Source organism: Diadema antillarum, unplaced genomic scaffold (genome assembly GCF_040938485.1).
Source record: "Diadema antillarum isolate AM-2024a unplaced genomic scaffold, OU_Dant_1.0 seq00000264_RagTag, whole genome shotgun sequence".
Lineage (NCBI taxonomy): Eukaryota > Metazoa > Echinodermata > Echinoidea > Diadematoida > Diadematidae > Diadema > Diadema antillarum.
In genome coordinates, this window is record NW_027271302.1 from 1,804,192 (window position 1) to 1,817,186 (window position 12,995).

Below are 12,995 nucleotides of genomic sequence, written 5' to 3' on the forward strand. Positions count from 1 at the left end.
TGGACGTCACATTTTTATTTCTGGTTTAAGTTATCTTGTGCTGCTGTCTCAGATGGAAGAAAACGATTACATGACAGGAGCTGTCTCATGGCAGACACTGGTGCTATGGCTGTGAGGTACAAATGTACACTGTAGCTGTTTAAAGCTGTGTTTATGATATTTGTCACCCTTACCAAAGTAATAGGCATTACCATCTGTTGTATGATTGTCATACATAATTGCACTCCTGCCAAGTCTCTGCACCTTCGTAGGAGGCTCCCTAGAATGTGAGCATCCCTTGTCATATTGTGACAATAGATTTTAGATACTCCCCTGATTTGGGAATTGATATCGGCTATGGACTTGCAAGTAACACAGTAGTATCTCCCTGATAGCTGTAGTGTTAAGCCTTCCTATTTATGATGTAACAAAGTTTTGCAGCCCCGTCCCTTTTTTTTTTTTTTGGTGTGAGTATCCTCAGTGACACCCTCTGATGCTTTGCCCAACCCCCCTCCCACAGGCTGCTCCAGAACTATGAGCTCCTTGAGAACCGGCTACGAGAGGTGAAGGAGAGCAAGGAGGCGCTGGAAGAGGAGCTGAAGAGGGAAGTTGATGCCAGCCGGGAGAAGGACCGGACCATGAACAGCCTCAAGCCCAACATCATCGACCTGCGCAACCTGCGCGACCAATATGTCCTGTAAGTGGCTCCTGTGTGCACTGATCACCAGGGGGCATTCCGTCAAGGATTTTATTATTTTTTGTTGTTGTGACAAACTGTTTAAGCTGTGGATATCCTTGCATTTTAAAGGCTGAGAGCAAATTTCTTGGAATATCTGACAGAATGCTTAAAGGGGAAATCCAGTCCAAATATATTATTTAGTCCGATAAAAAAAGAGTGAAATCTTATGAGTTCAATGGTAAAAATTTGACTAAAATCGGATGAAAAATATGGAAGTTATGAAATGTTGACGTTTTGCTAATTTCTGCAAAACAGTTCTTGTACAGTGGATATGAATATGCAAATAAGTGAGCTAACCATGCCCTAACCTCACAATTTTCCATTGATTGTGTACAAAAAATAATGAAAATGCAATGTTTCAGTCAGTGATGTCTGAAACATGCTGTTATTCCTGGTTGAAGAACTTCAGAATAGTGATCAGTTAGATATACAAGGATTTGAGCCTCAGGCATAATTCCATTTGAATGAAAATCTGGAGATTTCAAAATTTTATGCACAAACTATATGGTAAGTTGTGTGGGGATGACATGCTCACTTTGCTGTTTGCATATTCATATTGACTGTTCAAGAACTGTTTCCCCCCAAATTAGCAAAACTTCAAAATGTCATGACTTCCTTATTTTTCATCCGATTTTGATCAAAATTATACCGTTGAACTTGTAAGATTTTACGCTTTCTTATCAGATTAACTTGTATTTGGAGTAGATTTCCCCTTTAACGAAATGCCCCCCCCCCCCCAACTGGCCCTCATGAATCAACATGCATTTACCTTCCTCATTATTTTCCCACTCCCATGAATTTCCATTGTTATGCCTTGCCATGGATGGGTCTTATGACTTTGAATAGTTCCATCCAGTGGATTTGATGTATTACTAATGTTTGTTTTTTTTTAGGGGGGGGGGGGGGAAGGGATGGTGGGAGTGGTCAGTGATAGTGGGAGTGGTCGGTCATGCAGAGAAAGTTTAGAATGATGGAAATAAAATGGAGCCGTATGAGTGAGATCTGTCAGAAGCATTATCTGTCTCCAGTGTGAAGTCATATTTCTCTTTAATTATCCAATAACAAGAAACAAACAAATGCACATACATTCCTTACTGTCCTTGTTGACACTGTTTTGCATTCCTGTCTATTCCCCAAAGGTGGCTTGCATCAAATGGCGTCAAACAGGATCAGATACACATGTTGCTGAGTGCGGAAAATCAGGATGCGTAAGTACAAGCCGAGTGATGTCTTTTGCTGTTTTGCGAGAAGCAGAAATTACATGTAAGATGTCCATTTTGGCAGTCAGTCAGGGAAATGCTTACAATGTCCTGTCATCTTGTTACTCCGATAAAGTCACAGACATTGAAGATGACATGTCTTTTAAACAAACACTAGGGTGGCTGAATTTCAGAAATTCTGTGAGTTTTTTTTAAACATAATTATGGAACTGCATGATGATGAGGAAATACTTCAGCATAAATTTGACAATTCAGCTGTCACTCCCGAGCGAAACACAACGTACTATCATCATGCTAAGAAGGTGTTTTACTGAATGGTTTATTGGACTCTTTTGTCTATGGGAAGTATTGAGTATGATGAATCCACTTATTCATATTTTCACTGCTCTGAAGCACTTACAAAGTACCATTTATATTCAACCCTGTTTTCTTTTTTTCATAGTTCCATATTTACAGATAAGAAGTTGTGGTAGCATGTAGGACCATGTTGTTCAGATTTTTCCAATGGCAAACATTGTCTCAAACTTTCTGCATTTACAACCTCTAATTTCTTGTGTTTGGGTTTTTTTACTTTCGTGTGTGTTTTTTGTTTTAGAAGTTTCTATGTTGTGTTTTAGCATATTTAGAAATCGTTTATCTATCTTGGATCCCAATCACACCCCACTGTATATACTGTTCTAAGACAATTTTGTTCATAACGTTGTTTGTCTTATGGCTGGCTGTCACACTGTTGGACCAATTTTTCTAAACATCATTTCCGAGCTTGGATTCAGGGACAAATTTATACACCACCAACAAAGCAATATGAAAAGCAAAATCATAAACTCAATTTATGGTGACTTCATTAGGCTTTCATGTTGACACGTCACATGCAGTGTATTAGGTAGTGCCTTATGGGAACCATTGCTTATCTCTCTGTTTCTGTTTGTCTTCCTCTCTTTACTTTTTTTTTCTCTCTCTTTCTCCTTCCCTTCTTATCTTTTTCTCTCCCTCAATTCAACTCCAGTCAGTTATATCTGTGGCTAAGGCATCTGTTTTTGTAATAATTACTTGAATATTCTGTATTTTTCATGTACTGTGCCATGTGTACAGTTATTGGTACATACAGTGTACTCCTCTTATAATGAACATGGTTATAACGAAATTCCGGTTATAACAAAATAAAAATTCATGCCACAACATTTTTCGCTCTATGTATTTGCGTTGTTCATTTGTTTGGTCATAACGAAATTTTTATATACAATGTAACGAAAGAAAACTGCCGGTCCCGAGGGCTTCGTTATAACAGGAGTCCACTGTATATATATATATATATATATATATATATATATATTTTTTTTTTTTTTTTTTTTTTTGATGTATGCAGAAGTTTATGGTACAGACATCAAGTCCTTTATCTTGGATAGTTCTTTCTCCAGCCTGATGAATCTCCTTCAGTCGTGTCAACACTTGTCTTTATTTTCCTCCTTCTCCATCTATTTTCATGCCTCCATCACAAAATGTCGCCGGAGACATACTGTTTTCTGTTTTTGTTTTTTCTGTGTGTTTTGTGCAGCATGGTCGGTCCAGTGGAGAGGGAACTACCCCATCACAACGACGCTCTCTGGCTGCTACCGGATACAACGAGGGCCAAAGCGGAGCAGCTGTTGTGGGGCAAGGCAAAGGGCACATTCCTCATCAGGCGGACCAGAGAGCAGACCGACTGGGCCTGTTCTATTGTGTAAGCCGTAGACGCTTGTTGGTGTAGCCAGTGTTACTGTATATGCTGTTATTTTCGCGAATAACCAGGTCATAGACATTTTCCCGAGATGTTGTTTTCTCGAATCGACGCCAACGCTTACGTTAATGCTCTATTAGTTAATAACAAAGCGCATGTAGACATTTTCGCGTGTTGTTCAATTCGCGATCCAACTGTGATTCGTGAAATACGCGAAAATAACAGCGTATACAGTAAGAAAAAGGGGGAAAGGGGGGGGGTCTGTCTGAATGAACTCCATACTGTGTGTTTGTTTGTGAGTGTCTGTCTTTGTGTACGTCATATAAAAATCATACTTTCCCCCTCATATGGTATTCTCATCTCAATAACAATCAGGGCTTTGTGGTGTGTCTGTGTATGTAAGTACAACGTGTATTGTGTGCATTGTGTTTTTGCTCTTAGAAATAGAGTTTAGAATTATCACATCGCTGATATGCTAAATTGCCACTTCTTCATAAATATCATTGACTTGTTACGTCAACTGTTGTAAATATTTGTACATTCATATCTTAAATTGTTTAGGTTGAGGACTACACGTATAATATATGGAATATTTTACTATGATACAGTGTTTATCACATGCATGAAGAGCTTGGTATTAAACAGTCTTTTGAGCTGTCTATATGATATGTACATTCTCTCCTGCAAGCCTTCCTAGTTTACACTCTTTGTATCTTGTGTTTGTATAAATCACCTCATATTGTAGGGCCAAGGACCAGGGAGAAGTGTGTCACTGCAAGATAAACTACACATTGACTGGCTTTGGGTTTGCGGAGCCTTACAACCTGTACTCATCCCTCCAGGAACTGGTCTTGGCCTACAAACAGATCAACCTTGCCCAGCATAATGAGGAGCTTGACACCATGCTGGAGTATCCCGTCTATGGCCCCCAGCCAACTGGAAACAACAGATAGCTGTCTCTATCCTCCACCTCCACCCGTACCAGCTGGTGGGGTTGGGGGTCAACACACCCCTCATTGGTATCTTAACCCTGTGTTCTGAGCTCTAAGCGATCTACGTATGTATGTTTTACATGAATATTTGTACATTTAGCTACACTGAAAGTCTGCTACAGCTTACACTGGTGAAGCTGTCAGAATCTTCTTGTGATGTGGATGCAGATTTGGTCTATCGACTGTGTGAAAGTTGTGGACAGTCGGTAAAGAGTCAATACCGTACCTTCAAGGGAGCATTTGTGTCATATGTAGGCAAGGTTGCACTCATTTGGTGTATTGAATGACAGACTAACATCAAACTAGTGAGTGTTGACTTACACGCATCATGAGTTTAACGTGGTTAAGAAGTTCTACGTTTATTTGATGCAGATGTGTAATGCATTGAGAGTGTAAATTTTTTGCAGTTGACATATTTGGAGACTCTGTTTAATGTTTATCAAATGAATTTATGTAATTTTCTTTTGTACCATGATAATAATTTGTTGTTGCTTTTTTTGTAATGATATTACAATGTGCAAGTATGAAAGAAATGATGAACTTTGAAACTCAGAATGTCTGTAACAATGCCACAATGCCCCTACATGCATATTCAGTGCTGCTGTATAGCAGGGAAGCCACTTCCAACTTGACCTTGGCTTGCAGAATGAGATCTCTGCCATGGGGAGATCAGGAAATGTCTTCAACGTATAAAACCTGCAATGCTATTCACAATGTGTTATACGTCGTAATGTGGACGATAAATGTAGGATAAAAGCAAGACAGAATGTTAGACATTGTCATTGTCAATGCTAGATTTTTATGACTCTATCGAAATTCTCTTTTCCGAACTATGTCTTTTCAGTATTGCACTATATCTATGAATTCATTCTTTTAGTGCCACAATTAATATATAGAGTACATACATTTTGCAATATGCACTAGAGAAAATATGAATTCTGTATAAGGGTTGATTTGATAAACACTGTAGATCTCTAGAAAGGCATGATGATAACAAAGAACATTATACTATTCCTTCTTTTTTTGCTAATAGTGTTTTACTACCATGATGGGATGGTATATTTTCCCCGTCATATAAAATGGCTTCCATTTGCTGAAAGTATTTAGAGTGAAACCAAACTTAACTTAGGAGATTTTCTGATTTCTGCTTATCAATCCTCTTCTGAGGTAAGCAAGTAATATGTTGTATTTTTAGTTTCTGTTGGAATCGTCATTTCCTAAAAGATATCAGGGACAAAGGGATGCAATGAATTTAACATTTACTTACATTCGTTCACCCTTGTCTCAGAAAGTGATTTACAGTGGAAATGTGGATAGCAGGTAGTAGGTGGTAACTGTGATAACTCTAGGTGTAGGGGTTGTTTGAATGGAAAATTTTGTGAGGCACTCTTTCAGTACAAAAGCTGTGCTGTATTGAAGTGTATGTGCCACAGTTTTCTTACTGTACGTGCGTTGTTGGGTTGCTTATATCAGCGTTTACATGTATCTTCTTGTTCGGAATTGTTGGCTTACAGTAACACATTTTGAGTGTAACTTGCTATAGAAATATGACACTATTTCTACTGCATTCTTTGGCTTACCCCGCCTTTCTTGGAGTATAGGGGTAACCATGGAAACACATCACTTTTATTTTGTCACATATTCATTGAACTGGAGTGAATGGCCCCTTGATGACAACCCTCCAAATTACCAAATAGTACAAGAACAAAGAGGATAACGAAAGAATGAAAGGAGATGTGATCTGTCTAGAACATTGTTGCTGCTGAGCTGTTTTGCGCCAAGTACAAGAAGTAGGCAGTCTTGTCTTTTTATTGGTGAAAGTTGTATGCAAAAACTAATGATAATATTTCTTTTATAGGGCAGATTGAATAAGAGATGTCAGTAAAATTGTCCCAACAACAAGCATTTTCAGTCATCCTGACATACATGTATGAATGACTACATTGCTGTAAAAGTGGAAAATGTAGCACATTTCACACAACATGGAACTAGCGTGAAAATTAAAAGTGCCCATTTCCTGCTTGCTATATGTAATGATATTTTGTAAGATTGGTTACCGTATTCTTGCGATCTGATTGGATAATTGTCATGCAATACTTTCATCCCCCCCCCCCCCCTGATTCGTGCTTTCCTTTCGGTTATGCCAGTTCCCGTAACCATGTGTCCAGTACATGTAATTATTGGACGTACCAGATGCGTGATATTCCATGGATTCAGTAAACTACAGTTGGCGCGCACTTAAAGGGATGGTTCAGTATTGGTGGAGATGAGAATTGGGCTTTTAACTTTTTGCAAGATATTAAGAAAACACTTATGACGTAGTACAGAACATACCATTTTAAGAGGAATTCAAAGTTTATTTGATGAAAATCGGGTTTGGAATGACTGAAACATCCAAAATCAAAGTAAAACAAAGCAATTGTAAGAAAGTGTGGGTCCCACACTTTATTAGAATTGCTCTTTTTTTGATATCTCAGCCATTTCAAAGCCAATTTTCATCAAATAAACGTTGAATTCCTCATAGAATTACATGCTCTTTTACAATGTATGTTTCATTAAAGGTTTCTCATTATCTCACCAAAAATGTTAGAACCTGAAATTAGGTCTTAACCAAAACTATACGGTACCTTTAAGCCAATAATATTAGGAATTTTTGACCCCTTTATAAAACAGATGACTAAACAGTATTTTTCTTTTGCTTGGTTAGTAAAATTTGTCTACATGGAGTGTCTCTGACTTAACCCAATCCACTGACTACACCTTGTGGGGCCAAACAATTCAGAGGGCACTATTCCTACCAACTCACTCAAACCTGCAAGTCATCTGTATCTATAGTATATCTTTAATTTCTTGTGTGAAATGTGTCTTTCCGGCCGAGTGTTGAAAATCACTTCGGCAAAAATTTCTGCTTTTACAGTAGCTGGCTTGAGTTAGTGAATTATAAAGATAGCATTGTATAGCTGAACTTTTGTCATCCTGGTAACATATCCCCAAAGGGGGTAATATTTTCAACTCACATGGAATGGCAGAGTGATGGGCCTAAGTAAGTGCTAGATATGGTTTTGATAGATATTCATACAGAAATTTGCCTATACAGCTTTTACTGTAGTCCAGTTCAAATATGAGTGTACCATTTGCTACTTGAACAGCATTGCATGCAAAGAATGTATGTTGAAGGTCATGTAATGATTTTGTTGATACAGATCATTATGGCTATACACTGAACCCCTTGAGGAAGTCTGCAATTACATCTATGTATACTTGGTAAACTTAATACCAGGGCTGCCAAAGCGTGAGACTCATGCAATTCAACCAATTTTGACTGTCTCACTCTGATAAACGAAATCTCACGCTAAACCCCCAAAATGGAATGTACATGACTACAAAAATAAATATATCTCTAAATTCTCTGATATTCCGAATATCGATATGCCCAAGCCCAAAATTTCGAGATTTTCCTGCGCGGGGTGTAAAGCATAACCAATAATAATCGTTTTCTGTTTGCGCGCAAAGACGAGGTATTGGATTACAATTGGTTTTTACCTATACCACGTAAGCGTAGCTTGTACTTTTGGCAAATTACAGTACATGTATGGCTATGATGTGTGCTTTACATCGCTTTACATACACTGACTGTGTATGTAGTACTGTATGTACGTACGGCCGCACAGCAGGCCGCCAGGCGCTAGCCAGGAGGTCGCTCCGCTCCCTCACAGTGTCTCTCGCCAAACTCTCACTCAAGGTTGGCAGCCCTGTAATACTGTAGATTGCCTATTCAGAGCCCTTCCTATGGCCCTCATTTCCTCGGAGCGGGAATCCAAAATATGTGTACAAAGTGTGCGTGGGTGGATATCTGTAATGATGGCGCAATGCAATCCGACTGAGATTTTCAGTTATTGTCAATCTTGAAGGTATTAGTGGCGTGATTGTTAGGATGTATCTATACTCACTGATATTTAATGATCACAGTTTACTGCACAAGCATGTTGTAGAGTAAATTCCTTTATTGTTCAAGACAAATTCCATGTCTTCTACGTACAATGCCACTCATTGTCAGTAATAATTGGCTTTAAATAGATTTGGCAGAAAGTTAAACAACAGAATGGTGGAACTTTCACAAGAAACGGACATCAAGGAAGAAACATGAATGTTAAAGGTAAAACAGTTTCTATATGCCTGTAGAAACTGTTTGATTTTTGCTGTAAAGTTAATACATATGGATAAGACTGTGTGACATAATGCTGTTAAAACTTGGGTGACAACAAAAGAGAATATTAGCCAAAAAGGTAAAGCTGACAGTATCGCAGTCTGAGATCATATCTGAATTTTGTGTTGCTGAGTAATATTTTACAATCAGTAATTGATAATCAACAAATTAAGCCATAGCAGTATCCACTGATCTTCTGCACGAGAGTGAATCGCATGCAGCTTGTTGGGAATTACGATTGCTAGGTCACAATTGATCATCAGTTTTACCCAAGTGTTGCTGCACAGAGAAGGCTCTTGTAGAATTAAAGTCAGGTACATTTGTACACTAATATTTATTATTTAGGCCCTACACTTTTGATCTAAAATACAAGTGGACTCCTGTTATAACGAAGTCCTCAGGACTGCCAGTTTTTTTTTCGTTATATCGAAATTTTGTTATAACCAAACAAATAAACAATAAAGATACATAGACTGGATAATGTTGCAGCCTGAATTTTGACTTCGTAGTAACAGGAATTTCGTTATCACCGTGTTCGTGATAACGGGAGTGCACTGTACTCCAAAGCAACTCAGTATCCTGACAAATTGCTTTAGCCAGGCAAGTTTCTAAGTAGACTCATTTGGCATACTGCAAGCAAAGTCCAAATGGTTGATGGTAAATTTTGAGCCCTTTTGAGAATTATGTTTTGCATTTAAAAGTTCTGCATGCTTTTAAGTAATGCTGATATTAATGGCAAGTTCCACAAGTACATCTAAGAAGAGACGATGGTGTCATCGCTTCATGAGTAACCTGCTGATCTGCCCCCAAATCTGAGCTATTAATATGTATGACCTCTACAAGAAAAGGATCCGAAAGTCGCTGATGGCTGAACCGAGAAAATCAAGTTTGAAGTCAATCATCAAAATCGGTCAAAACCATCAAATTTCTGTTTTTGATACAATTTTGTAGTCTGATGTCTTTACTATCATGTGCTGAAATTTTGAAGCTAAATAATCAAAGGAAAGGAAAGAAATAAGCGTTTTTCTGAGCTGTGATTTTCTGACTCTCAACGGAGCAGAAATGTGTCCGAAGATTTAGATTTAGTGCCGCATATAGACTCCGCCCCTAGTAACGAGGGAGTGATCTTATTGGTCAGTGTGTAGCATCCTGGTTACTGATTGGTCATGTGTAGACCACTGGCGCTAAGCTTGAATCAGGGAGGTGTTAGAAAAGGAGAGACAACTCTACGTAATTCATGCAAACACATGTTTTGGTTCAAAGCGCTACAATGGGATGTCTAGCATTCCACTATATGCTTTGAAGTCATGCTCTGCACCGCTCTAGTTGCAAGGCGAAGTTCGGAGACGAAGAACGCATTTCACCTTTCGTTGAATTACAAGCTTTATTTCCCCGTAAAATATTGAATGAAATACTTGAATTGATTAAGAGTAGTTTAGGAAAATTCAATATTATGTATTTCTAGTTTCTTTGTAATGCGCAAATTGAAATGAAATGAAAATTAGGCCATCTTAAAAACATAATATTTTTCTATAATGCACACATTTCCGCATGTTGGTTTTCTATCCTTTAATCTGGGATATTTTGATCTTTCAAATAATGTACTCCGCTAAAGCGTTGCACCGGCGTGCTTTTAAACTATTTGCTGTTAAAATTGTCAGTTTTACACTGCATTTTGATTCGCTGCTCCAATTCAAGGTACACTAATTCATTGTTGCCATCACGTTGAAAGAGAGAGAGCGAAATGCAGTAGGGGCAAGTATTTCTAGATGTGAGAGCGCTAGTCCCGATTATTGATGCTCTCTTTTGTCAAAGCACCCGATTTCCACCTGTAGTTAAGCGCATAACTTCTCGGCAGTGCTGCGCATGACTTCAAAGGAGAGCAGGGGTTGTTTCTCCTTTTCTAACACCTCCCTGCTTGAATGAACATCGCGGAGGTTGATAGGAGCATACCTTCTAGTGGCAAGAGATGAAAACTGTCTTACCTCCCCTTGATCACTATTGCGTCGGAAGGAAAACTTTGAAGGTGGTTTTCTCGAAACGCTGATTTCCTAGACCACTCGACATGCTCTCATAAAATTATTGTTATCTCCGCAACCTAGTACTTTTATGAGTCATGTTATATATGAAATTAAAAGCGGAAGGGTAAGGGAAAAATGTCATGTCATTTTCAGAAAATTGACCACCTTCGACTTTCGGATCCTGTTGCTGAAGCGGGTCACATATTTCTATCTTTGTGATGAGATGGAAGAGGAAGTAGAGAGGAACCTTGTTATAATGACCTGCCTTGGACCACTGAAATTTCCTTCTTACTTCAAGTACCTTGTTATACACTTAAATCAGGGATTACAACTGTACATTGTTCAGGAATGCCAGTTTTCAGGTAAAAGCCTGAATTCAGACCCCACTGGTATCAAAGTTCAGGCCTTTCCGTATATAAAGTAGCTTCATTTAACCCTATTCCCCCCCCCCCCCCCGACGTTTCGCGTGATTATTCCGCAACGCGTGATGCTCTCGCCACAACATTTTATGACTTTTTATGCCTCCGCCACGAAGTGGTGCCGGAGGCATTATGTTTTCGGGTTGTCCGTCCGTCCGTCCGTCCGTCCTTCCGTCCGTCCGTCCGTCCGTCCGTCCTTCCGTCCGTCCGTAATGAATTTTGTGGACAGGGTAACTACCAAAACCTTTTGAGGTATCCTAATGAAACTTGGCATGTATGTGTATTAGGGGGTGAAGTTGTGCCTATCAACTTTTGGGTGCACATGCTCAAGGTCAAAGGTCAAAAGGTCAAGGTCAAATGCTCAAAATTTTACAATTTCCCCCATATCTATGCAATGCCTAAAGATATTTTCTTGAAACTTAGTGTATACATGTACTACCCAATTAAGATTCTCTGGTGAAAGTTTGGGGTCATGAGGTCAAAAGGTCAAAGGTCAAAAGGTCAAGTAAAATGTTAAAATTTCACTTTTTTCTCTGTATCTTGGAAATTGTTCAAGGTATCTTCATGGAACATAGTGTATATGCATCTACTGACTGGCAGTGGTTATCTAGGGAATTTAGGGTTCATGGGGTCAAAGGTCAGGGGTCAAAGGTCAAGGGCAATACTTCAAAATCTTACTATTTTCCTTATATTTATGCAATGCCAGCAGGATTTTTTTTTTTAGACTTGATGTATGCATGTCTAACCCAATAGAGTTTCTCTGGGATTTTTTTTTTTGCCAAGAAGGTCAAAGGTCAAAAGGTCAAAGATCAAGTGAAAGTGCTGAACTTACTTTTTTCTCCATATCTCGGAAGTGGCTCAAGTTATCTTGAAACTTAGTACATGCTGAATTTATGTATGTTCTGCCTGACAGTGCTTCTCTTATAAATCAAAGGCCAGATGAAAATGATAACAATTTACTGTTCAATACAGAAATTGCGCTTTTTCTCCATACCTTGAAAATTACTCAGTGCATAAACTTATGAAATGGTCAAAGTCAAGTTAAAGTTCTTAAATCCCCAAATACATGCTCTCCTATTCATCCAATTAAACATAGGTCAAGGAAGGTAAACATTCAATACATTTGTGACAAACATGTCATTTTAATATTTTTGCCAATTTTGTGAAAATGTAATCACACATTGTCCACATATACTATAGACCTATTAGGAGAATCATGCATTATGGCGGAGGCATACCAGTCGCCATAGCGACATTTCTAGTTTCTTTCAAGTATTGCGCAACTTTTGAGACCAAATTTGTCGCTCCCGGCATACTGTTTTGAAGCCACACCGCTTTGGAAGAAATTCGTCGACCCAAAAATTGCTCAAAAACCTGATTTTGTGTACAAATCCAATGTAAATTGTGTTTGTGCGATTAATTCATATAAAAATAAATATTTTAACTTTCAATGACTAATAATGATTTATTTTGGCCTGATTATGCTTTAAAAAGTTTCTGCGACAAATTTTGACCAAAAAAAAAACAAAAACAAAAAGTAAAAAATCAACGAAATACATAACAAATTCAATAAACAATGAAAAATCAAATAATTATGAAGCCGAATTTTTGCTTCAATATTATTATTGAGGATATTGAAAAGAATATGTTCACCAAAAATTAGTCTTGGAGCTTTATTTTTTTTATTTATAGGCAATTTTT

At 38.2% G+C, this 12,995-nt stretch overlaps 1 protein-coding gene across 1 annotated transcript in view; it reads left to right on the plus strand.

Annotated features, from left to right (window-relative positions):
* The window catches only part of LOC139729824 (phosphatidylinositol 3-kinase regulatory subunit alpha-like), a 71,874-nt gene extending 66,495 nt beyond the window's left edge, over window positions 1-5,379 (plus strand). Inside the window, exons 18-21 of the mRNA XM_071640750.1 lie at window positions 500-676; window positions 1,858-1,926; window positions 3,494-3,658; window positions 4,401-5,379. Of these exons, the coding sequence (XP_071496851.1) occupies window positions 500-676; window positions 1,858-1,926; window positions 3,494-3,658; window positions 4,401-4,608 (619 nt within the window). The 3' untranslated portion in view covers window positions 4,609-5,379. The remainder of the gene's footprint in view (window positions 1-499; window positions 677-1,857; window positions 1,927-3,493; window positions 3,659-4,400) is intronic.
* The last annotated feature ends 7,616 nt before the right edge of the window (window positions 5,380-12,995 follow it).